Source organism: Trichosurus vulpecula, chromosome 5 (assembly GCF_011100635.1).
Source record: "Trichosurus vulpecula isolate mTriVul1 chromosome 5, mTriVul1.pri, whole genome shotgun sequence".
Lineage (NCBI taxonomy): Eukaryota > Metazoa > Chordata > Mammalia > Diprotodontia > Phalangeridae > Trichosurus > Trichosurus vulpecula.
This window is the reverse complement of record NC_050577.1, coordinates 183,001,507-183,028,140: the sequence shown is the minus strand read 5'-3', so window position 1 is coordinate 183,028,140 and position 26,634 is coordinate 183,001,507. Positions and strand designations below refer to the sequence as shown.

The following is a 26,634-nucleotide window of genomic DNA, read 5'->3' as shown; positions in this document are numbered from 1 at the left end:
ATTGCAGCATCTGTTGGTGTAGGAAAGTCAAGCGTTTTGAAGTTCATTCAAGATCATAATGAAACAGGATCAGTCTCATTGAAGTACAAAGGAAAGTGATGTCAAAGAAATAAAAACAATGCCAAGAACTGAAGACCACTGCCACAAGCCAGCCTAATTCATCCTCCAAGAACAAGCAAAAACCTTCAGAATGACCTGGAAGCTAGAGGGGCTGATACTGATTCCTTTAGAGAATGGTGTAGCCTTCCCAAAGTTGGAAAAACATCAAGATGGTTTAAAATAACAACAGCTGCTAACTGTTACTATGAAGAAAATACATTGGCCATGGGACAAGATGTTACAATAATGAGGGTGGGACTTTTTTTTACTGTTTTCTCTTTTAGAATGCTAAAGTAATCAAGTGCCTTTGATTAAGCCTTACTAGGTGCAAAGCCCCAGGCCCATACCCTTTTGCTGATTAGATGTGAGCCCTTCTGGCCCTAAGAAGAAACTCAGAGGTTAGCATTTTGTCTGGGGCTCTCACTCACTGGAAGAGTGTTGGCATGGAGACTCTGGGTAGCTGCTGGCTTGTAAACCCAGATGTTGATGCTTCCCTGGTAACTATGAACTGTGATTTGAATCAGACAAGGTCTGTCTGTTAATGTTTACAATTTCTATTTGTATTTGCTCTGAAGTTCAGGGTGCTGGCTTTTCCTCCTGAATTAAGTGAGTTATATATGTGTGTTTGATTAAAGTGAGATTGTTAACCACTTAAAGTTACTTTCCTTAGAAAAGCAGATCGAAGAACCTGTGCTGACAGCTCTTGTTGCTGGTCTTGTTGGGTCTTACACCCCTACAGCAGCTGCTAGCCAAATTGTTGTTACACAAGACAATACAAATTAAAATACTTAAAACATTGGGAAAGGGTAGTTTTTATTGTTGAAATGCCCCCTTTCATTCAAGGGTCTACTAAAATCACTGTCAAAAAGAAGTCTAGAAGAGCCTGCAAGATCTGGGCATCTTAATTAAACTGTAAGACATCCACCCCAAAATACATTTTGGGATTTTTTTTTTTTAGTTTTAGTGGGCCTGGAAGTCTTGTCCTTAATAATGATGATGAACTCTGACAAATATGTTCATATACTTAGAGGCAAATTTGCCTAAATTACAGAAATTCTCAAATGGAGATGTAACATTGTGACATAATCTTATACTTTGCTACATTTAACAAAAGGATTGAGAAGTTTGTCAGAGAGAAGGTTCAGTGGCTTGGGAACTCACCTTATTCAAAGTCTATTGAAAACATGCACTATAATCAAGGCTAGATTTGGAAAAATGATCTGTTTGGCAAAAGTACAGAAATTTAAGTTTGATGATGAAGAATTAAATAGGGGTCAAAATCTTGTGAATTCAAATGCCAAATTGTGTAAAACAAGTAAATGCAGCAAAAGGGGGAAATGTTGCATAAAGTGTTATAAACTTCGTTTTTCAAGGAAATAAAGTTAATTATTTTACTTTTTGCGAAGATTTTGCACACAAGAACAACTGATAGGGGAATGCACTTTTGCTGCAATACAGAGGTTGGTACTATGAATATAAAATGCTGCATATATTGTTAAATGTGGTTTCTGTGTGAATTGTATTTACTTTGCTTTGCTTAAAATCCAGATCTCTCTCCTCTGGGAAGAGCCTCTTCTCTGTTACTCAGGTTCAAGTATTCAATGATCTTTCTTCTTCTCTTTCTCCTCCATGTGACATTCTTCCACCTGCCAATCTCTTGGCACAAGTCAAAAATCCTCTATGTTTGTTCAAATAATTTTTCTTTTTTGATTTAACAGTGAAGCCATTCTTATATTTTTAAAGGAATACTTCATTCTCATCTGCTCATTCACTGAACTCTTTTAAAGTTTCTTTTCTAGGAGAGAATACAACCTTCACTTTGAACATATATGAATCACTTGGCCATGGCAGAAATCCAAGCATTATTATCATCATCATCTTTATTATAGTTAACATTTATATAGTGCTTACTATGTGCCAGATGCTATGTTAAGCATTTACAACTATTTTCTCATTTTATCCTCACAACAATCCTGGCAGGTAGGTACTATTATTATACCTATTTTACAGAAGAAGAAACGGAGGCAAATAGAGGTTAAATTACTTGCCCAGGGTCATCTAGCTGGAAAAGGTCTGAGGTTGGATTTGAACTCTGGTTTTCCTGACTCCAGGTCCATCATTCTATCCATAGTGCCACTTAGCTGCATTGGTATAAAGGGTCAGTTCAAAATTATCCCTGGTCTCCATACTTTTTGGAAATGAGAGCCTCATTCTGTTCTTTATTTTTTTAAGCCCAGACAATCAACAAAACAGTAAATTTAGCCCTGATTTGTATCATCATTTGCCAATTTTCGAGTTGTAAATGCTCAGACTGAAAAATTAGCAATCAGCTCTTGTAGGCCAATATGAACTAGCTCCAGCACACCCCTAGAAGGAACCAAATGCATCATCTCATCCCACTCCCTAATTTAATACATTGGCAAAGATAAACCTAGAGAAGTAAGGTAATTCACTCAAGCATGACTCCTACTCTAGTGTTGTTTGCAGTATTTCTCACTTGTTAAAAAAATTCCACAAGAAAGGCAATATTTGATTTTTATTACATAGTCTGTCTATTACAAGTTTCATTAAATAAGCAGTAGAAATGCTTCCAATTTTACCTCATTGGATGCATATAGTGGTAAGAGAGATGCCAATTTAATGGGTATGAAGTGGTACCTCAAAATTGTTTCAATTTGCATCTCTTTGACTATTTGTGAGATTAAACACTTTCCCAAGTGATTACTAAAGAATGGCTGCTTTATAATCTCTTATCCAGCTTGGCAACCTATATGCTTATGGCTCTGGTTAGTTGAGAAGACAACCAAAATAACTATATAGAATTCTACCCAGTGGGCAGGTAATGGATAGTAAATCAAGGAGCCAAGGTGAACTACCATGTCCACTGACCTTTCAACCACCAGCTTATGAACTTCCTTCCAGTTCTCACTGTCATTGTCAGTTCCCATTTCTGGATTCAGGTCTTGGAGGGAAACACCTGCCACATTCACTCCACTCCACACAGCCACTGCATGAAAAAGAAGAGAAAAAATATTCTCTACCTGGGGAGCTGAGGAAGAAAGTCTTTATTTCTTATTTTAATTACTCCAACTTTACCTTTTCAATAAGTTATGACAGCATTGAAGCTGAAATCTAATGACATAATGGTAGCCCTTAAGAGCTACAGTAGAGATTCTGAAGAGGCTTATTTTTTTATATTTAAAAAAAATTCATGAATAACCTTCAATACTCAAAATTTTTCAACAAAGGGCTGTCCCAAATTTAAGGAAGTTTTTAGTTCATGTTCGGACAACATGAAATACTTCAGGTTACTTTATAAAAGGCTAACGAAAAGAGAACAAGGAAAACTAGCTCTAGTTTAGCCTAAACTTTTATTTTGAAGGCTTTTGAACCCTCTTGAACCCTCTTCTTCATCAAAGCTTAGATGACAGAAGGTGAAGATGCTGTTTTGTTGATATGCCTCCTCCCTGGAGTGGATTTCAGAAACATTTGAATGTGACTCAGATCATTATCACTTCCCTCTAAGCCTATTAATAATCTAATCTAGCCTGGATCTGAGTGAAAACTGAGGAGACTGTAAGGTCCTGGAATGGACTGTCTGTGGGTCTGAACTTAGATGTTCAGACTGTGAAGTTCATGGGGTGTAGAGGTAGGCAAAGAATGATCTTACCTACTGGAGGCCATAAAAATGGCCTCTTTAGTCCAGAGTATGCTTTTGCTTTCCCACAATGTTATATACTTATCTGAATTTCTTTTGCTGCCCTTCCTTGGAGAGTCAAACTGTTGTTGTTGTTGCTTAAAATAAAAATAACCATGTCTTAAGCTTATGTGTTTTGCTCTCTAACTCTGCTTCATTATAAGGCCTATGGACAAGGAATAAAATTTGTAGGTGGTAGCATGTAATAATTTCAAGGGAAGTTTTACATTCTTTGTCACTGAAATTAGTGAAAACTTCACATGCATATTTTAGGAAAATATTTGGGGTTTTGGGGATTGCAAATTTTAGGAAAAAACTAGCCATTTATTAATCAGTAAAGTTCCAATGAATTAATACTACAATCACATTATATTGCTGGTCACTTCACTCTTTTGTGACAGATATACAAATCTGACGGATGACTATTCAGATTTATTTTATATTATATTATTATTATTGTTATATTATTACATATTGTCATTGAATATTTATTGATATTCCCAAAAATCTAGGCAGCATTTTTTTCGAATGACAAAAAGAAGTATTAATTTAAATTTGATGTGTCAAATTAAACCTCCATTTAGTTCCTCAAAGATCTGGTGGTTTGGATAATAACTCCATTGATGTTACAGGTACATATTTGCGGCATTGCTAAAACACTTTAGGGTAAATGAATGATATTATATAGCTGTAAGGGCAGGGTGTACATTAGTATGCAGGAAAGGATAGTGGAAAAAAGCTATTCATATCTATTGATAGATTAATACAATGTTCCTCAGTCACTTTGTAAAGAATGAATACACTCCATTCCAAATGGCTTTTGAGTACTTTATATGGTAATGAAGATTTCATATTATCTTTTGTCTTCAAGTAGACCACTGACCCATGAGATTTCATATTCGACATTCCCTCACACCCACTTACAGTTAAGGATAGGGGAGGTTAAAAGTCACTCTGTGAGATAAATATAGATCATTTGTTTGTCCTCAACCCTGAACCATGCCTTAATGCCATAAGAAAACAAAACAAGATTTTTTTTGTTCTTTACCACTTGAGTCTCCATGCTCTCCAAGGATCCAGCCATGGCAGCTACTTGGATGGATGCCAAGTTTTTCAGCCATGAGATAGCGGAATCTGGCAGAATCCAGATTGCATCCACTACCAATCACCCGGTGCTTTGGCAGGCCACTCAGTTTCCAGGTGACATAGGTCAGGATATCCACTGAGAATTAAACAATGTCATAAGTGACCAAGAATTATATTCCTGATTAGTTCATTGTCATGCCCTCTCCCAAAAGTGAGAAATGGCCACAAAGGCCTAACACATCCTGTGCTTTTCAACCTTCACACTTTTGCTTACACTATTCATAAATTAAATGTCCTTCCTTCACTTCCTTTCTCCTCACTCAGTGAACTAGTATCCATCCTTTGAAACTTAACTCAAACACTGCTCTTGCAGGTAGTCTTCCTTGATTTATCTCCCCATGACCCCCCAAGTTGGTGATTGCTTCTTTTTCTCTCTCACATTCATCTTACATCTTTCTGATGCACTCACTATATGTTATTTTGCAATTATTTATGCATTATGTGCATGTTTGCATTATGGGAGACATATATATTTTCATATTCCCCTAAAAGACTCTAAACACCACAAAAGCAGGCACTGGACTTTACCTAATCTTTGGATCTCCTTCAAAGCTTAGTACAATGCTCTTTACATGGCAGGTTCTTAAAAATGCACTGAGTGTTTTGTTGATCTCGGTGTGAAAATGATATTAGAGAAGGACAAAGCTCTTAAGTGAAAAATTTTCCATTTATTTGGAATAAGATAAATGAATATGTATAGGAATCATGTTAAAAAGAAAGAGCATCAATAAATTTTTTTTTAAAAAACAGAAGTCATTCTTTCAAAATTCACCTCTGTTAATTCTTTTCAGAGATTTGCAGCAGGTGGGAACATGAAATTCATTGTGTTTCTCATGACAAAAGAGCAAGATCATTAAATGAAATGACTTGTTATCAAGTGAGGTTGGGGCATTCTAATGTTTTCTTATATATCACATTACACACAGTTTTTTTTGAGACTTAAAGGTGTGAATGGTCAATAAAAACATGCCAGGGCTAAGAGATGAAACCTTTTATGCATCTCTACTCCTAAGCAGTCTTTAGTTGTCATTTTGTAGGTTGACCAAAGGGTAAATAATGTAATGTAACTTGTTTCCTAATGAGAGGCAAACAAGTTATAACAGACCAAGGCTTTGGAAGTCAGAAAAACTTGAATTTGTCCTATTTAGGCTACAAATACCACTGTATGACTGATATTAATTATACTACTTCAAAAGTCCAGGAAGATTAAATTAGATAATGTATGTACCATAGAAATTTAAGTTAGTATGTAGTGGACAACTAACACAGATTTAATTAAAAATTAAAGTTAAAAGTTAAAAGCCAGTTTTTAAGAACTTGGTGAATCAAAGTTAAGGAAGTTAAGGTGCTCTATTTACCTGGGTTGGAAACCACAATTATGATACAGTCTGGGCTATACTTTACAATCTGGGGAATAATAAATTTGAAGACATTCACATTCCTCTGTACCAAATTGAGGCGACTCTCTCCCTCTTGCTGGCGGACTCCTGCAGTGACAACAACAATCTTGGACCCAGCAGTGACAGAATAATCTATAAGACAAAAGATAAAAGGTTAAAATGATTACATTTGCAAAATGACTATTTGCACCCAGAACGTAGGAAAGTGCTCAATAAATGTTTCAATGGATTGATGAACCATAAGAAACATTTCCCTTTTCCCAGTAACTTTGTACTCCGTAGTGGGACTTTCCTACAGAAATCCACAAAACAAGAGCAAGGAAGGAATGGCTTTAAGATTTATATTTTTTGATTTTGGAAAATGATCTGTCAGTTTTTGAAAATAGGTTAAAAGTCATACATTAACCCTGAAGGTATACCAGTAATTGGAAGACTAGAAGATCTCCTTTCAGAATGATAAAGATTTGACTGAATGTGACAGCTCATTCCACTTTTGAATAGTTTTTATACAGTTTTTCCTACATTGATCCCAAATGTGTGCCTCTTCACCTTCTTCCCATAGTTCCCTTTAGGACCATTTAATAGCTATACAAGTAGTTAAACAAGGCTATCTCTTCCTCCTTAAGCCTTCTCTTCTCCCCTCCAAACACCCCCAGTTCCTTCAAATGGTGGTCCTCATATGGCATGATTCTAAGGCCCTTTTCCATTGTAGTTTTGCTCCTCTGGACAATCCTTACCATGTCAATGACCTTCTTAGAATGTGCCACAAAAAAACTAAACAATACACCAAATGTGGTCTGACCAAAGTAAAATGGGGGTGTGGCCTCGTGTTAAGCAATCGCCCAATTAAATGTTTCAAAGGCACTTGTTGGGACTTGATTGCTTCAATTAGAGATAAAAGGCTCTTTTTAAACTCTTTTTGAACTCCTGAAATTCAAGAAAACCAACCTCTTGCAGCCACAACAGTTTCTTCATTTATAAAATGAAACAGTTGAACTCAATAACTTCTAAGGTCCTTTTTCTAGTTCTAAATCCTATACACAAAGAGCTCTACTGAACCATTTATCATTCCTGAAGTCTTCTACTTCGGGGCTTTGAATCTATAGTTCTGATCTGAGAGGGTAGAAGGGAATGATTCAATCCAGATTTCTTCTACTATTGGGGAGATTCTGAAGTATCTTGAAATTTTAGTTAATTAAAAATCAGATTACTTTATTAAATACTTTCCAATTAGACACAAATGTAGAACTTTGGAACTAAAAGAAGTCTTGGACACCACATTCTTACAAATGAGGAAACTGAGACCTATCCATTATTTCTTTAGAACTATTCCTTTTATATTTCTAATCAAGTTTTATTTTATTTTTCAAGTACTATCATTTCTCATATAGATTTGAAGCTTTCACATTTCTACTACTGGAGAATAACTTTGTTTTCCCCTTTAGATTAATTTGGTTCATTTCAAATTAGGAAAAAAATTTAATTTTGTATTTTTATGGCCTTTTTCGGATATTTATTATTGGGTGGCAGTTAAATATCAAAAGATATAAGCATAGATCTTTTGACGTGGAAGAGGAACTAGGAGTTACCTGATAAAAGTTATACTTTGGAAATTAAGAAATTTAGATATCAACAAATTCCAGCTGATATTCTTGAAAAATGCATCCATCATGGTCAGGGAAACATTTGCTCTTGGGAGGACCACATAAATGAACTAGTCTTTAGCAAAAAACAAACATTATTCTCTAGCCTGGTGGCTTGCTCTGCAAAGGAGTCTAAGTCTAAACTAAATTCTATTTTAAGAGATTTTCTTGAGAAAGAGCAAAGGATCATAAACTAAACGATTAGTAGTAGTAGTAGAGAGGATAATAAAGTAGTGAAAGTAATTTTTTTTTCAAATCACAGAATATAAAAATGAGAATGAGAATGGGAAAAATAGCTACTACAAAGTCAGTTGGTGCAAAGTTTTGTGTGAGATCTTGAAGAAAATCACTACATTTAATTAGGCACATTTTGTTAATAATATTGAATACTGAAATAATTGTGCTTATAGCTCAACCCTCCTCTTACCACTCTCACCATGGTCAATCTTCCCCCCTCCAGACTGTGTTCTTATTTGCTCTCTCTCTCTCTCTCTCTCTCTCTCTCTATATATATATATATGTATATATATATATATATATATATCACCACCAATCAACAAATATTTATTAAGCACCTACTATGTGGAAGGCACTGTGCTGTGTATTGAGGAATAAATACATACATACATACAAAGTATGAAATAATCCCTACACTCAAGGAGCATACAGTCTAATGGAAGATCAGTACACATAAAAATATATGCACAAATATAATGTGAATAAATAGAAATATATAAAGTAGTTAAATACAAGGTAGGGAGGTGGGGTACTAGCAGATGGGGAGCATGGATTGAGAAAGGTTTCATGTAGAAAATGGTACTTGAGCTCTGTTCCTTCTCTATGAGATAGGGGAAAGGAGGGGGTACATTCTAGCATGGTAGAATGAAATATAGCAAAAGCAATGGAATATCATATGTTTGAGTGACAGAAAGAAGGCCAGTTTGTTTAGATTGTAGAGTGAAGGGATGGGGGGTAATATCCAAAAAGGATGTAATGATAGGCTGGATATATGCTTTAAAAGCTAAACCAAGAAGTTTATATTTGATTCTAAAGGCCATAGAAAGTTACTGGAGTTGACTGAATAGAGGAGTCACACAGACAGATCTGTGTTTAAGGAAAATCAATTTGGCAGTAGTGTGGAAGATGGACTGAAGTGGGGAGAGACTTAAGGCAGGAGACCGATTAGGAGGGCACTGCAATAATCTAGGTAAGGGGTGATGAAGACCTGAACTATGGTGGTAGCTGTATGTACAGAAAGAAGAGTTTGGTTGTGAGAAGTGGTGTGGAGGCAGAAATGGCAAGATTTGGTAACTGGCATTTGCAGTGAGGGAGGGTGATGAGTCAAGGTTAAGTATTGTGAATCTAAGAGGCAAGAAGCATGCTGGTGCCTTTGACAGAAATAGTAAAGTCTGAAATAGGGGATGATTTGTAGGGAAAGATCATGAGATTCAAATCCATCACTTTGTCAATGCTGACCAAAAAAGCCCATAAGGACAAATGCTGGCAGGGCTTCTGGAAAATGGGTTCACTAGTACATTATTGGTAGAGCTCTGAGTTGGTCCAAAAATTGTGGTTATCACCTTGGAATTATGCCCCAAAAGATACTTTTTCTCAGCAATAACCATAAGACCTGTCCCCCAAATCTCAAAGAAAGAGGAAAAGGTGGAATAGGAATAAAAATATTCATAGCAGCTCTTTTTGTAGTAGCAAAGAACTGGAGACTAAGGTAATACTGATCAACTAGGGAATGGCTAAATAAATTAAGATGTATGAATGTAAGTACTATTGTACTATGAGAGTTAACACTGTCAGAGAAACTCGAGAATATGTATATTAATTGATGCAAAGTGAAGTGACCAAAGCTAAGAGAAAAATTCATACTATAACAACCATGTTGTAAAAAAAAGTTAAATTTGCAAAGATTAGATAAAACTGATCAGTGTAATGGTTATCCACGATTCCAGAGAGCTAATAAAGAATGCTTCTGTCCTGCATCATAACAGACAAGTGATGGACTAATATGCAGAAGAAGAGAACATATTTTTGGATATAGCCAATATGGAGATTTGTTTTGCTTGATTGAACTTATATGATAAAAGGGATTTGTATTTCCTTTTTCTCCCAGTAGGAGCAGGGATGAGGGGAAATGGGAGGGAGAAAAAATGCTTGATAATTTTAAAAAACAGTTTAGAAAATAAAGATACTGAGTTAATTTAGGCCTACTATTCAGAGTTGTGAATTGCTGTGGATCGCTAGATGTTCTTCTTCACGTGCCTACGTGCTAGGTCTCTCTAAGTATGTTCCTACTCTTCTATAAGAATACTATATGAATTGGTGGGAGAGTGTGACTCACATTTACAAGTGGACTGTTATATCTTGATTACTTCTGCTTTTGCTTTCCATTCTTGCCTTCTTGTTTAGTAAATGTTTCATGTTTAAGAGTCAATGATGTTATTCCCATACATCTGATTGCTCACCATCTCGGGGAGGGGGGGAGGGGGGAGAGGGAGGGAAGGATAGAATTTGGAACTCAAAACTTTTTCAAAATGTTAAAAAATTGTTTTTACTATATAATTGGGGGAAAATTAAATATATTTTTAAAAGAAAAAAAAGAAAGATCATGAGTTTAGTTTTGGACAGATTGGGTTTGAGATATCTCTAGGAGATCCAATTTGAAATGTCCAACAGAAAAATGTAAGAAACTAGGGCTATATTTATAGATCTGTGAGTCACTGCATAGACACAATAGTTAAAACATGGGAGCTGTTGAAGTTATTGAAAGTTCATAAGGGAGAAGAACAGAGGGCCTAGGACAGAACCTTGGGGAACATCCACAGATGGGGGCATGATGTGAATGATGAGCTAGCAAAGGAAAGGAGCAGCCAAACAAATGGGAGGTGGGGAGAGAGGGAGGGAGAGGGAGGGAGAGAGAGAGAGACAGACAGAGAGAGAAAAATCACGAATACCTAATCAGGAGAGAGTATCTGAAAGAGCTTGGTCAAGAAGGATCATGACTGAAAATGACTGAGAAAAGACCATCAGATTGGGAGTTTAAGAGACTATTGTTAACTTTGGAGAAAACAATTTCAGTTGAATGATCAAGTTGGAAGTCAGATTGCCAAAAAGTTGAGGAATGAATGGGAGAAGAAGTGGAATCAGTAAGGACAGAAAGCTTTTTTTCAAGAATTTGGCTGAGAAAGGGAAGAGAGATATAGCACTAACTTGAGGAGATCCCAGGGTATAGTGAAGGTTTTTAAGGATGGGGAAAAACATCTATTCTATGTTTTTTTTTAATTATGAAAAATTCATTTGCAGTATCAACATACAGTAATACAGATTTGAAACTACCTTTGTCAGCAACAATTTTAGGAGTTTGAAGAAATAAGCTCCCATGCTGCAGATCCATCATTTCTCCTTTGAGTTTGTCTTCCAAAACATCAACAAGGGCAAGTTCATCAGCAAGACTCTATAAATACAAAAGCAGGCCTTTAAGTGACAAAATATTCAGCAAATCCAATCTTTGCACTAGAAAGATTTTGTCTCAGGAGCTGTGTGATAATATCTAAGAACTAGGTGAAATATAAATGGTCAGCTGGTATTTTGCTTACCTCATAGGATCACAGATTTTGAGCTGGAAGTGACCTTATGGGTCTAACGAGTTCCCTTAATTTTACAGATGAGATAACTGAGGGTCAGAAGCACAGTGACTTTCCCAAGGTTATACCAGTATGTTAAGGGGCTAAGCCAGGATTTAAACCCACATCACCTGCCTCCAAATTCAGTCCTATTTCCCCTTATAATTACCTAATTCCATTTCCTACTGCCATGCTAAAATAGTACTTACACACTATTAATACACCTTTCATTGTATTTGTTTAAAAAGAAACTTCATAATTTCAAAACAATATGAGAAGGAAAATATTTCTTATTGATTTAGCAAATTCCTAAAATTAAAAAGCCCAAGTATTATATTATCCATACTAGAACACACACTTGAGAATTGAGATTTATTTTGCCCTTTAAACTACTGTAATACTAATGGGGAGAAAATATTACATCACTGTTACAACCTGAAAATCGGGCCCTGATGGCATAATATTATATTTTTTTAAGAGCTTGAAAGAGACTAGTCAATTCAGCTATTCAGACGAAGTCTGAGTATCTGAATCAGTCAATTCAGATGAAGAAGCTAAGCTGTAGAGGTGACTGAAGAGTTTTCCATTAGATCACACTGTTACATAGCAGCACAGCCAATGACTAGGTCTACTGATACCTGGTCCTCTAGTGATCTTTCCACTTTACTACCTTGTCCCTTGGCAGAGGAAATGATTTAAATCAACTTGAATATTGAACCTAAATAAGCTAAGTTTGGTCAACATGTCATAAAACTTAGAGTAGATTATTTGGATTTGCTAATATAGGTTGTTTGTCTTAATCAGGATCCTTCAGGATTTCACATCATTTTGTGGAAAAACCTCACTAATTCTAGCAAAGCTGATTTCTAATTATGACAAATGCTACCTCAGCCAATTACTAGAATAATTTGGAATTAGGGATCATCTGGACATGAATTCATTTTAAAACATATATCAGGGTCTAACTCAGTTCCAAATATGTACCTACAGCTTTATGGCAGCTAGGTGGTAGAGTAGATAAAGTGCCAGGCCTGGAATCAAGAAGGTTCATTTCCTTGAGTTCTTGAGTTCAAATCTGGCCTCAGATACTTACTAGCTGTGTGACCCTGGGCAAGACACTTATCCCTGTTTGCGTCAATTTCCTCATCTATAAAATGAGCTGAAGAATGAAATGGCAAACCACTCCAGTATCTTTGCCAAGAAAACCTCAAGTGGTGTCACGAAGAGTCCGACATGACTGAACAACAAGACCTAAAGCTATGTATGAAATAGCATTTCTTGTTAAATGCTGATTCAGATTTTTTTCACTAATTTAAATTGGCCCTTTCCCATTAATACAAGTTTTATTGTATTTCATATTTTCCCTTTGTAATCACCAAATGGTAACCAAACTTAAATGGAAAAAAGTTACACAAGAGATAGAAAAGAAATGTAGATGAGTTTCAACTAATTCTGATTGGTCCATTTTTCTTCTTTATCTGAATTTAAGGAAATAGTAAAAATGAATTTATAAGAGCTACTCCTTAAAGATTGAAGACACTTAAATTAGAAACTTGGGGAGAATACATTGTTGTGAAATATGAGGCCCTTTTCATATTTCAACATGAAGGAAATCTCCATGCCTTGGCCTAGAGATAAATTTAGTACAGATGGGATGGTACCAATTTGGATAGGACAAGTTCTCTTAGCAATGTCCAACAATTCAGGGAAAATATGACCTGTCTTAAAACCCAAGTCTGGAGCACTCCAATGAGACTAAATGGATTCAATGATGACTTATTTCCAGGCATTCGGATTTACTCTAGTGTACTGGCTCCCAAACTGGGAAGATAAGGGAAAGAAAAGAAGTGAGAAATCATATGTACATCAATCATTTATGTTTTTATCATTATTTAACTCCAACAAATATGCAATGTGATTCGGTACGTCAACATAATAAACCTACCTCCTGTAAACTTATCAATATTTTGCACTTCTTTATTCACAGAAAGATGCTACAAATGTACAATAATAACACCAGTATTTTCCTGGTTATTTTTAACACCAGTATTTTCCTGGTGATGCTGTATGGTTGCAAATCATGTGATGGTTCAGCTGAAGTTGGGGATTACCCACAGGGCAATGGAGAGATGAATTGTGGATGTGAGCAGGCTGCAACACATTGCAAATGAAAACCTGCTCAAAAGAAGCTGAATAAAGAATGGTCTTAAATAAATGAATGACAAGAGAGAGACAGAGAGAGAGAGACACATAGAGAGAGACACAGAGAGAGAGAGAAGAGAGGAGAGGAGAGGAGAGGAGAGGAGAGGAGAGGAGAGGAGAGGAGAGGAGAGGAAAGAGAGAGGTGGGTCCAACACAGAGCAAGAGGGAGGGATAAATAATATATGTCCACATGCTCCGCTGGTAGCCACATGATTTCAAAAGGGCTTAGAGGAAGGTCTCCAGACCCTTTGTGGAAATTTTGTTGGAGAACATGGAAAGGGTCACCTTAGATGAACATGTGTGGATGGGTATCATTAGATGAAATACCTGCATTGATGGGATGCTCCATTTAAGTATAGAAGTATATAGTAGTTATAGGATCTGAAACCAAAATGCATATAAATCTATATTGTTCAAGGTCCCACTGCACATAAAAAGTCAGAGTTATGATTCTAGCTCTGGAAGGATAGATTGGAACCAGATTGTGGAGGGCATATAAATGCCCTAAATGCATTATTTAGAGATGGATTTGACTCAATAAGACAGCCTGATATAGCAGCAATCATACTGCATCTGTTGTTAGACTGGGTTCTTTCTTCAATGATTTTGTTCCACTTTCAACATTTGTTCTTTTACTATTTCTGAATAATTTGGTCAATTCAACATGAATTCAACTCAACAACAGCTCAACATTTGTTTCTCTAATAGGTTATTTTAAATAAAAACATTTAAATTTACCTTAAAATAAGCTATATGTATTTCATTGCAGCCCTGGGTCCAATTAGGCAAATTCTTCATTTATTTCATTAAAAAAATGGACCCCCAAAGCCCTAAGATAATAGACCACTTGATAATACTAGTGGTGCCCAGTCAAGAAACTGAGCAGTAATGAATGTTGGCTTATTTTAGTAGCACCACATGTGTGATGAAGCTAAAAAGAGCAAAAGAATGCAGGCTTTAAGCGCAAGAGGATGTCACATGATCTCAGATCCTGTTCTCCTGTTTCAGTGGGTGTGAAAAAAAATTGGCTGAGAAATTCATACTCAGCAACCAAGGAAGGAAGAGATCCAGCACTTTAAAAACATCACTGAAGCTCCGAATTTAGATGCATATAAACTAATTAGAATTCTAGACAGCCTACAGTCACACAAATAGAAAATGTGATTAGGTGCTAAAATCTTTTGAGGTTTAAATAAATCATTCTTTTACTCCTAAATATAACCACCTATTAATTCATATAGCTAGGAGGTTTCTTTGTGTGTGTGTGTACATGTATGCACCTATATACTTACATTTATAGATTATATCATATGTATACATATATACAAACATGTATGTGTGTTTATGTTACCAAAATATTATTTGAAAAAGTAATAATTTAGCTTTATTGCAAGAGTGGTCATTTTGTTACTAAGAAACAAGGTTATTAGCCATGAAACTACCATTATGGATCTTGATAAGCAATGATTAAAATGGCTTTCTTCAAGCTATTTGGCCCCAGCCTAGACCAGCCTTTAGCTTTACAGTCTTTCCCTTTCTTCTGTACCAGACTTATGGCTTCTAGTATTCATTTTGTGGTTTTTGAAATCATACAACATTGTAACTGCTTCACTGCTTTAGTATCTCAATAGGACAGTATCCACCTTCCCTACCAACCTTGCCTTCTCTCATCTTTCCACCTGAAGTCCCTGGGCTCCAATTAAAAGAAAAAGAATTATATAACTTAAACACTACAATCCTGAGCTCATTAACATAGATTTGTAAACTTCTAAATCATGAGAACAAATTTTTTTTTTCTTCAAGAGGAAGATAGCCACCATTATTTTCAGTCTTCTCAAATAGTAAATAATTTTAACTATTCTTCCCAAAGACTTCATGGAGTATCTTCAATTTGTAAACCAGAAGTTTAAAGTAAAGTCATACAAAGTAGTGGAAGAATTAAGAGAGAATTTACCCTCCCACCCTTGTCATCGAATGCTATATATATGACCACATATTATGGACATTTAAGGGGAAATGTCATGCTTTAGAAAGGGATTGGACTAGAAAACTTTTAAGGTTCCTTCAATCTCTAAATTTTTTTTCGAAAACTAAATATTTTCATTTATTTAAGAGGAAATCTGAGAATTAAGTCTCTTAATGAAAATAAAATGCTCCTTTGTTAAAATATGGAATTTTTTTCAATATCTGGAAAGCTTAATATCAGTCCCATGAGAAATCCAAATTTTTAAAAGTGGATGGAAAAGGAAAAAAAAAATTAGGTCCTGTCTTCTTTATTCCAGGAGAGAAAATACATGACAATACAGAGCAATTGTTTTTTTCAAACTGGAAATTAAAACTTAGGTATAACTTACCTTAAGTTATCTAGGATTTGGGGGTATGTTGGTTTTTTTTTTCTTTCTGTAGCTACACTAAATTCCAGACTCATAATACATTTATATCAGATAAAGGAAAATAAAAGGAATTCATCCATTTTATGTAGTCCTAGATTTTCCCAAAATCATACAGTAAGAACAGGACAGTGTGGTAAAAAGAGCAAAAGATTTGGAGGCAAAGGACCTAAACTCTAATCCTAGTTCTGCCACTCACTACCTGTATGACCTTGTCACATAACCTCTCTTATACTCAGTCTTCTCATCTGTAGAATGGGGCTGTTAATGGTGGTGGTGGTGGAAGTGACTTCCAAGATCCCTTTCAGCTCTATGATCCAATGAACTGGCAGGATGAGGTACCAGACACTGAGGTCCTTTCTCGAACTAAATTGCCAAGCATTCAGACTCTACTGCAGAGAGCAAAACTCTAATGGGCTGGTCACATTGTTCAAATGCTAAATATACATTTACCTAAAAGACTATTTTATAGGGAACTCACACAAGGCAAGTGTTCACATGGTGGTCAGAAGAAATGATACAAGGACACTCTCAAGGTCTCCCTTAAGAACACTGGAATTGATTGCATGACATGGAAGACACTGGCACAGGACCACCCAGCACAGCATACCCTCATCAAAGAAGGTGCTATGCTCTATGAGCAAAGCAGAATTGAAGTAGCTCAAAAGAAACGCAAGATGTGCAAATTTCAAGAATCCACCCCAAATGTTCACATGGACCATTTGTGCCAGACCTGTGGTACAGGATTCTGAGCTCCTATTGTTCTAATCAGCCACAGTCAGATATACTGTAACTTGACTAACAGTGATGTCATTTTGTTCCTCTTCGAGAATGAAGGAAAACAACCAACCAACCAACCAACCAACCTATAAACTTAAATAAATCTTAAACATGAAGCTCCAGTAAACATTCCTGACAAATGGTCGTCTCCACTCAAACACTTCAACTAATTGGCAACTCATTATCTCAAAAGGTAGTTACTGGGGACATTTCAAATTATTAGGAAGTTATTCATTATTATCAGGACCAAGTGTATAATATGCTTTTTAGGTCCATTTCTTGGGTTTCTGCTACTAAGTAACATATTGAGAACTTAAAACATCTGAACTCTGAAAATGCTAAAAGTGCACGGTCAAGGCATTGTACAGGCATAATTCACAATTAGTACAATGATCCATTATATTCAGTGGAAGAAAAAAGCTTTTTTTCCTCCCTCTACATTTAAGGAATCCATTATAATGAAGCAAAGCTTTGGAAGAAAATTAGAAAAAAAAATAGAATTGAATAGGGTACCAAACATTCTTCTCTAAAAAAGAAATCTAAACCAGAGAAAAGTTGTTTAAGACTTGGCCAAGAAGAAGTGTGCATGGGGCTAGATAGAACCTGCTAAATGGTATGACGAATGGATAAAATATAGCCCTGAATAGGGTCCTGGAAAGAGAGTAGGAGAGGAACAGTTAGTTGTACTCTATCAGTTCCAAGGTCCCTATTGTTAACTTAACAGATGGCTCATGACCTCTTCAATTATTCATTGGGCCCAAATAAAGAGGCTATACAAAGTTCTCTTTTTGGACTATCAAAAATAAGTTTAAATTGTTCTTTTAATAACATGATTCACTTCTGAAAAGAACACAGATAATGTGTAACTAGCCTAAGTTACAATAGCCATGTACTTTTTGGAAATGTACCTTTGCAAGTATGCTGATAGCACAGGCCATACCAACTTGTCCAACACCTACAACAGTAATCTTATTGTTTGGGGCTGCTGCCTCCTCTTCTGCAACTGGCACAATCAGTTTTTCTTTAAGAGTAGCCATTTTGTTCTGCAAGAAAAAAGGAAAAAAAAAACATTATGCACAGATGTATACTTGAACTGAGATTGTATCTTCACATAGTGGCTGGAGCAATTTGCTAACTAAAGTACAAGTTCTGGTATGCCTAAAGGGTATTATGAGGAATTCAGGGAGTATTTTTTTTAAATAGATGATGCATTTATTGGAGGATTTCAATCCAAGTAGTCACATACAATTTCATTTTAGCTAACATCATTCTGATTTCTTTCCTCTTATTCATTTCCCCCTTCATTTTCAACATGAGTCTTTCCTTTATACCTCAGTCTCCTTGTTGTTGCATTTTTAAATCACCACAAAATATTGCTCAGCATTTCATTCATAACAGCACCCTAATTTGGGGGATGGTCCTTATCTTCACTTTTGTGGGACCAAACCTATAATTTCATTAGTATAGGGAGCTATCAGGAAGAAAATTCCCTTGGCTATTGGTTACCTACTCTGAAACTTGTAGTCTTAAAAGATTCTCCTATGGCAGTGGTGTCAAATTCAAATAGAAATGGGGCCACTCTTCCATACATGACGATCCCTGTGACCACATGTTGACTTAGTTTTAAAATGTAATATTTTTATTTTGTTAAGCATTTCCCAATTATATTTTAATCTGGTTTAAGGTGCACTAAGGAGCCACAGGGCACAAGTTTGATACCTCTGGACTAGGGCACTGTGAGCTTAAGTGCCTTGCCTGGGCTGACAGTATGTGTCAGATATGAAACTTAAGGTCTTCTAGATGCCAGGGCTAGATCTCTATCCACTATTCCATGACACCACTCTTCCTTCTGTACTAATAAGAAATTTATAATGTACTCAAACAGTCATGAAGTTCAAGTACTAAAAATGGTTTAAAGCTAGACCCAAAAAAGCAGACTGGGAATAAGAATTTGCAGTTAAAAAAAATAACTTACGTGTGGAACCAATACCCAGACAGCCTGGGGAGGAACTCCTTTGGGAGACCTCAACAAACTAGCCAGCTGGTAGTTTCCTATTTTAACTACTTATTCTTGCTAACTAGGGGCTAAGCTCAGTTGATTTTACCTGCTATATTAGTACAGTTACTGACAGCATCCTCTAGAGGAAGCCTGGTTACTACTCTGAAAACATAATCCATTGCCAAAATGTGTTCTGAATAGCTAATATTTCGCTAGCTTGAAAGGTTTGAAGCACTTCATGTGTTATTTCATTTGAGTCTCACAACAATCCTGTGAGGTAGGTACTACTGTTATGTCTATTTCTTAGACGAGAAAATTGAGGACAAGAGAGGGTAAGAGATTTGCCCAGGGTCACTTTGCCAATTAGGGAGGATTTGAACTTGGGTCTTCCTAATTCTAACTCCAGCACTCTACCTACAGAGTTACCTCAAATGTTAAAAGGAAAGGGCAAATTTGCGGTGGCGATTTTAGATAACATTTTTAAGGGCTGATAATTTTAAAATCCACCTATAAATGAGAACAGCAATGTAAATGGAATGAATAACAAGAAAAAAATGAAAACTGAATGTTGTAAAATGATAATGACCAAGCCATGTCCCAAAGAAGAGATATGAGAAGGCCCATTCCCACTCATTGGCAGAGGTAGGAGATTATGGATGTAAGGCACTACATATAATGTCAGACTTTTCTATGCTAGTTAGTTTTGCTGAACTGGTTTTTTCTTGAACTCTATCTTCGATGTAAGGGCTAGCTCTCTGAGGGAGAGGACTTTATTGGGAAATGAAAGTGATATAAATATAAAATATATTAATGTAGATTTTTATTTTGAAAGAAAATATTCTATCAAGAAGGCAGATTTATCAAACCAGAGAATGGGGGTTTGGGGATAAGGTTGCAATTCTTTTTATTTTTCTTTTATTAGATTGTGAAGTCTTGGGGGGGCAGTATCTATATTTTACTTACTGTGTATTTCCCATAGCACTGAGCATGATAAATAAATGCACATAGACTTGCTTTGGTGGTGAATATATTCAAAATAAAATTGCTTTTTAATTTCCTTTGGCAAAGATATTTGCCTTACTGGTAAATAGCAAATAGTATAACGGAGTACATCCTATTAGGGATCATAAGGGATTATCTGTCTTTTAATTAATGGTTCTTTGAACCTATCAGTACTACAATCAATAGATGCCAAGTACTATAGAGATAGGGCAGCTAGATGGCACAATGGTATTCCTAGTATCCCTGGTATTCCTAGCCCTCTCTGAGCAGAAGTCTGAAAGCCAGCATCCAGGAATGACTATGACCCAAATCAAGAAGAATGGCACCAGATAGGAAGGGGAAGGCGAGCTTTGGAAATTGCCTCTTCTTTCCCTCTTTGATAGACTTTGCATTTGGCATCTTGATGGACGTGATCTATTGATTCATCTGGGGTACTTTGACAGGAAACTCACTGAAAGCAAGAGCACAGAGTTATGGTTTCTCCATGTTGACTTAAATTAAATAAAGTCTGCCTTGGTAACTGAAAAAAAATGACCCTGAGCAAGTCATTTAATCCTGTTTGCCTCAGTTTCCTCATCAATAAAATGGGCTGGAGGAGGAAATGGCAAATCATTCCAGGATCTTTGCCAAGAAAACCCCCAAATGGGGTCATAAAGAGCAAACACGATTGAAAGACTTACATGAACTGATGTATAGTGAAATATACAGAGCCAGGAGAATGTTGTACACGGTAACAGCACTATTTTTTGATGAAGAACTCCGAATGACTTAGCTATTCTCAGCAATACAATGATCTAAGACAACCCCAAAGAAGTAATGATGAAGTATACTATCCACTTCCAGAGAAAGAACTGATATTGTTTGAAGACAGATTGAAATATATTTTTTCGCTTTCATTTTTTCCCTTTTATTTGAATCTTCTTGTACCAAATGAACGATATGGAAATGTTTTACATGACTGCGCATGTATAACTGATATCTGATTGCTTACCATGGGGGGTGGAGGGAGAGAGGGAGGGATAGAATTTGGAACTCAAAACTTTAAATAAAAATATTTTTAAAAATCGAAAACAAAAAAACCAAAAATCTATACTACTGGTGGGATTCCTTCTTTGTATACAGTGGTCAAAATAAGAATAAAAAGTACCTGAAATGTGAAAAAAAATTATATGCTAAGTATGAGTTAGAAATATGACTGTATGAAGATTTATGGAGCCATAGACAGGAATTTTTATGGCAGTTATTTTGGGTGCTTAGAAGTCACTTTTTTTGTTTCTTTTCCAGCCTGTCTTCCCAAGAGCTGAGGTTGAACAAAATTACTTCAGCACACACTTCCTGTGTGTGGTTATTTCCTCAGCTCAAATAGAAAGCAACTCCTCCATTGTAGGCCTTCTAAACATTAATGTATGGTTTAATGAGTTGCTATGGCCAAAGAAACTCATCACTTATTGACCAAACCGATGACAATGAACTTCAAACTTAGCTAGTCTCCATAAGACATAGAGTCAGTTTCTGCATTCTATGACTTACTGGGTCTTGTGTTCCTCCACCAGAGCCTTTGAGATCTCAAGGTCACCTCCACACCATAAGCATCAAAATAGGACACATTTCCTCAACCAAGGGTGCTAAATGACCTCTATTCTACCTTCCAATGTAAAATTCATGATCCTTCGTGAAGGTGTTAATATGCTGATGCTGCCTTTTCAAATATAAACTTTGCACTTTCTCATTTTTGAAAGGAGGAAGGTGGCAAAGTTATGCAGCTCCTTCCTTTTTCCTATCTAAAATAAAGGCAATAACTATGATATTTAGATAAAAAAAACCATCCTTTTAGAGTAGGTACAGAAGAAAAATTGTCACACCTATTCTTGATGAAAAATATGAAAGTACAATTTCCTATTATTTAAGTGATTATTGTTATTTTTAAATATACATTGGACTAGGCATAGAGAGAAGTGTGTGTTGGGAAACAAGTACTGGACGAAGAGTCAGAAAGATCTGAATTCAAAACTAGCCTCGGATTCTTACTATATGGCTAGTGAAGTGGCAAGTGACAAATTAGTTAATTTCTATCTGCCTTTAATTTCCTTGTCTGTAAAATGGGCATAATAACACCTGCCTCCCAGGGTTGTTTTGAGGATAAAATGTGATAAAACTTGTAAAGTGATTTGCAAACTAGCACTATAAAATGCTAGTTGTTTTTATTGTTGTTAAATGTTAGCTATAGAAATAAAGTAACAACGCATGTGGCCGATGTTGAATTGCTTGACTTCTTAGGGAGGGTGGGTGGGAAGGGAAGAGGGGAGAGAATTTGGAACTCAAAGTTGTAAAAACAGATGTTCAAAAACAAAAAAAAAATTTTTTGCATGCAACTAGAAAATAAGATACACAGGCAATGGGGCGTAGAAATTTATCTTGCCCTACAAGAAAGGAAGGGAAAAGGCGATGGGAGGGGAGTGGGGTGACAGAAGGGAGGGCTGACTGGGGAACAGGGCAACCAGAATATAGGTCATCTTGGAGTGGGGGGGAGGGTAGAAATGGGGAGAAAATTTGTAATTCAAACTCTTGTGAAAATCAATGCTCAAAACTAGATATATTAAATAAATTAAAAAAAAGAAATAAAGTAATACTAGGTGTACAAAGTATCCCAACTTGGACACTTTATAACATAGACCTTCAAAGTAACCAATGATTATCTGTCTCCCTTATGGATTGATTTGGGCGATTGTGATGCACTCATCTGTTGTCTTTAAGGGATTAATGAAAGCACAGCTCACTGAATTAGTCGTATACATATATATGAGCAGGATAACAACTTGTACCCCAACCCATATCCTCCTTGATCTACATAAATGTACTCACATTATTTGCCCAGACATGTTTTAGAATGTAAATAGGTGTAGGCAGGTGAGTATTAAGTAATAAAAACAAGCCAGGAAGGTTCTAAGAAACATGGCTTTTATTACAGAAAACAGGCTTATTATCTCTTGTCATCCCTCTAGGGCCTTTCAGAGACTCCTCCAGAGATTAACTGGGATCACAAAGCTCCTTGTCTTAGGAGATCTTTCTCAAGTAAGTTCTTTAAAATATATATGTGTGTATGTACGTATATTTATAGTTAGTAGTTCAGACCTTTTACTTCCACAGTCCCCACTACTTGAACTTGAACCCCTTCACTTATACAAAAAAAATGAAGATTTATCTGTTCACAAATAATATAGCAGGCCTATCTGCAATACTATATGGTATATGAGTTGCACCCCCAGCAATGATGGATATGAAGAATTCAAAGAAATAAAGAAAGCCTTGTATGCAGTGATGCAGGGTTAAAAAACCAATTGAAATGACTATGCACAGAAAAACCAGCTATAAAAATGAAGTCAAATGCAAACAAGAGATTTTGAAATTCAGTAATATTAATACTAATATTCAAGTTTTAAGTACTTATACTTTCTTTTAATAAAGGCTATGCTGTTAGTGAAGTTAGCATAAACTTTAACTGTAAACTGTTAGTGAAGTGTTAGGTTTCACGTATGATCAATCAAAATCACTTCTATAGGTCCTGTTTTCAGGAGTAGATTTTGTGGGCACGGTTAATAGTGAGTCCGTTTCAGGAGAGTGTGCATTATCAGAACCAAATTTATGGATAAAAATTTAAGGATTAAAAAAAGAGAAAAATCCTTTTTCTCGAGTTTAAACAAATGGTGCCTCTCCCACCTCCCACCCTTGGGGGGCCTGTTAATTGCAGCCTGCATGCTTTTTGCCTCCCACGCGTACAGCCCGTGTGCTGCTCTGCTCTGCACCGCACTGCACACGGAAGCTAAGGAAGAGGAAGAAGATACTGAGACAGTTAACAGCCACAGCTCCCTTCAGAAAAAGGTCCCTGGAGAGAGACTAGACCGTTTCGACTCAGCTTACGGGGATGGCGAGATCAACAAAACCCATCAAGAAAAGCCTGGAAAGAATTGGACAGCCAATTACTTGACACGCACTGGGTAGGAGGCTATGCCTTCTTCTCTGTATGTACAGTATAGCATTCGTTTTCGGATCAGTTCTACGTTTCTGCTGTTCCCTCGACTACTGGACCGCATCACTATTGATATCCGTGATGGGCACCCAGAGAAAAGACCCTCCACCCTCTCTCCAATTGGTAGGAGGCCCGGTTCGGAATCATTCTGTCCCTATTCCTCTGTCCTGTTTCTCGGTCTTCCCTCCATCTTCTCCCCTAGGCTCTGCAAACTTCCCCCACCCCCTTACTTCTCCCCTTTCGGCCCCCCTTGTTCTCCGGGCACAGTGCCAGCAGGCACAGCCACTCTGCCAGCAGGCACCAGGATGATGAGAACTCAGTGAACCTCTCAAGGACACAAAGGGCCCTCAGGGTTTGGCTGCAGACATCCATAGGCAACAGGTTTCTTTGCCATACAGCATAGAAAGGGGTTCGGGCCCTCTCTGCTGCAGTGCGGATGTGAGGATAAAAAAAATTCCATCACCATACACTCTACAGAGCTTCCCTCTTTCCCCGACAATTGCATCTCCCCTTTCTGGAAAAGCATCTCAGGAACTGGGACGGGGGTGGGGAGGGTACCCTAGTGGCTGTCAAGATGTGCCAAGGCTCGCTAGGGTTGGAGGACAAGATATCCTTCTTGCCAGGATCCTTCCCCGCCCCCCCCCCCAAAAAAAATTGCGCTGCACCTTCATCCCTTCTCGCCTTCCTGATGGAGCAAAGGGACCAATTTCCAGGACCAAAACTTACCTGCCTTTAGAGTAGTTGATTGCCTGTGATGAAATTTGTCCCAAATTGGAGAAGAGCGTCAGCTACGTCTTTCTCCAGCCGTGCCCTAGCTACAAGGAGAGAAGAGGAGGCGGGGCCCCAGCACCCTCCACTGCCTCTAAGGTTTCTCTATTGTGATTGGAAACTCGAGAGACGCCTGCCCTCGGCTCACTCAATCGCCTTCAAGGACAAGGGCTCAAGTATGCAGTTGTCCTTCCCCTTCCCTGGATCGGGCGGGGGGGGGGGGGGGGGTAGGTCACCTACAGAGAGTTTCCACTAGGTCGACTTACAGCTACCCTTCCTTCTTACAGCTTTATTGCTACATGCATGTATATGTATACACACACACACACACACACACACACACACACACACACACACGGTTTAACTTTACAATCGCATTTTAAAAGCCCGTTTCTTTTCTTAGGATAAGATCTTTGACATGGGTTTTGCTGGCATTTCAAGAATACAGAACTCACTAGTTAAAAAAAAAAATTGTCTGTGCTTGAGAACCTCTGTCATAAAGATGCTCCTGGAAGTAAAATGGCAATTCAATGGTGTGAGATTTCAGAGGTAATTAATTTGCCTTTTGACTTTATAAAGTTAGATTTCATTTTGTTTAGTGGAAAAATAAACACCTCATCCCCTCACAGGCGGGGCTTTTAAAAGTACTTTACTCTTATTTTTTCTTTTGGAAAGGTACATGGCAAGAGCAGAAGTTTGGAAGTGCATCAGTCAACAAGCATTTATTAAGCTCCTCCTATGTGCCAGGCAACTGTGCCAGGCCCTGGGGATACAAATACAAAAAAATGAAATAATCCTCAATCTTGTAATGAGGGGACATTCCAAGTTTCTGAGCAATTCAATCCAATCAAACAAGCATTCATTAAATGCAGTGTATTGTGCTAGGCACTGTGGGAAAACTATTACTTCAACATTTCAAGGGATCCAAGATGTGCATTATGTGGGTACTCTCTACAGCTATGTAGATTAAACCCATCCATCCCTCTAATCCCGTGGGCCTGTTTGATACCCATATCCCCTTGTAAATCTTCTATAAAGACAAAGGATCCACCTGTGTGCTACAAGGCTTTGAATCTCCAGCACCATGTATATTCTTTGATCTTGGTCAAGTAATTGGATTACCTTTCTTTTTTCCAGTCAAGGGGCAGTTTATTGTAACATAGAAGTGGACAAAGTTCCTAGAGAATCTATGACTTAATGGGGGTGAGACTGATGCTTACATACAAAAAGGATGGTGAAGGGATCTGGATGGGATTTAGGAGACTGACCCCAGCTTCTGGGATAAAAACTTCCTACTTGACAAAAATTCCTGGGAAAACTGGAAAACAACACAGCAGAAACTAGGTATAGACCAACATCTTACACTATATAACAAGATAAGGCCAAAATGAGTACATTGTTTAGACATAAAGGGCAACACCATAAGTAAATGAGGAGATTAAGGAATAGTTTATCTGTCAGATCTATGAAGTATGGAATAATTTATGATGAAGCAAGAGATAGAGAGCATTAGGAAATGTAAAATTAATAATTTTGATTATGTTAAATTTAAAAGGATTTGCACAAACAACCAATGCAGCTAAGATTAGAAAGAAAGCAGAAAGCTGGGAAACAATCTTTACAGCAAGTGTCTCTTGATAAAGGCCTCATTTCTCAAATATATAGAGAACTGAATCAAATTTATAATACAAGCTATTTCTCAATTGATAAATGGTCAATGATATGAAGAGGCTGTTTTCAGATGAAGAAATCAAAACTATCTATAGTCATGAATAAATGCTCTAAATCACTATTGATTAGGGAAATGTAAATTAAAACAGTTCTGAGGTAATACCTCACACCTATC

The 26,634-nt window shown here is 36.9% G+C and overlaps 1 protein-coding gene across 2 annotated transcripts in view; it reads right to left on the bottom strand.

Moving 5' to 3' along the window:
* The window catches only part of LDHB (lactate dehydrogenase B), a 30,969-nt gene extending 5,902 nt beyond the window's left edge, over nt 1–25,067 (bottom strand). Inside the window, exons 1-6 of one of the 2 annotated variants that reach the window (XM_036759190.1) lie at nt 24,747–25,067; nt 17,901–18,035; nt 11,334–11,451; nt 6,301–6,474; nt 4,845–5,018; nt 2,989–3,106 (exon numbers count right to left, since the gene is read on the bottom strand). In XM_036759190.1, the coding sequence (XP_036615085.1) occupies nt 2,989–3,106; nt 4,845–5,018; nt 6,301–6,474; nt 11,334–11,451; nt 17,901–18,029 (713 nt within the window). In that variant the 5' untranslated portion in view covers nt 18,030–18,035; nt 24,747–25,067. The remainder of the gene's footprint in view (nt 1–2,988; nt 3,107–4,844; nt 5,019–6,300; nt 6,475–11,333; nt 11,452–17,900; nt 18,036–24,746) is intronic. The other variant, XM_036759191.1, reaches the window with a different exon arrangement.
* Nucleotides 25,068–26,634: the final 1,567 nt, after the last annotated feature.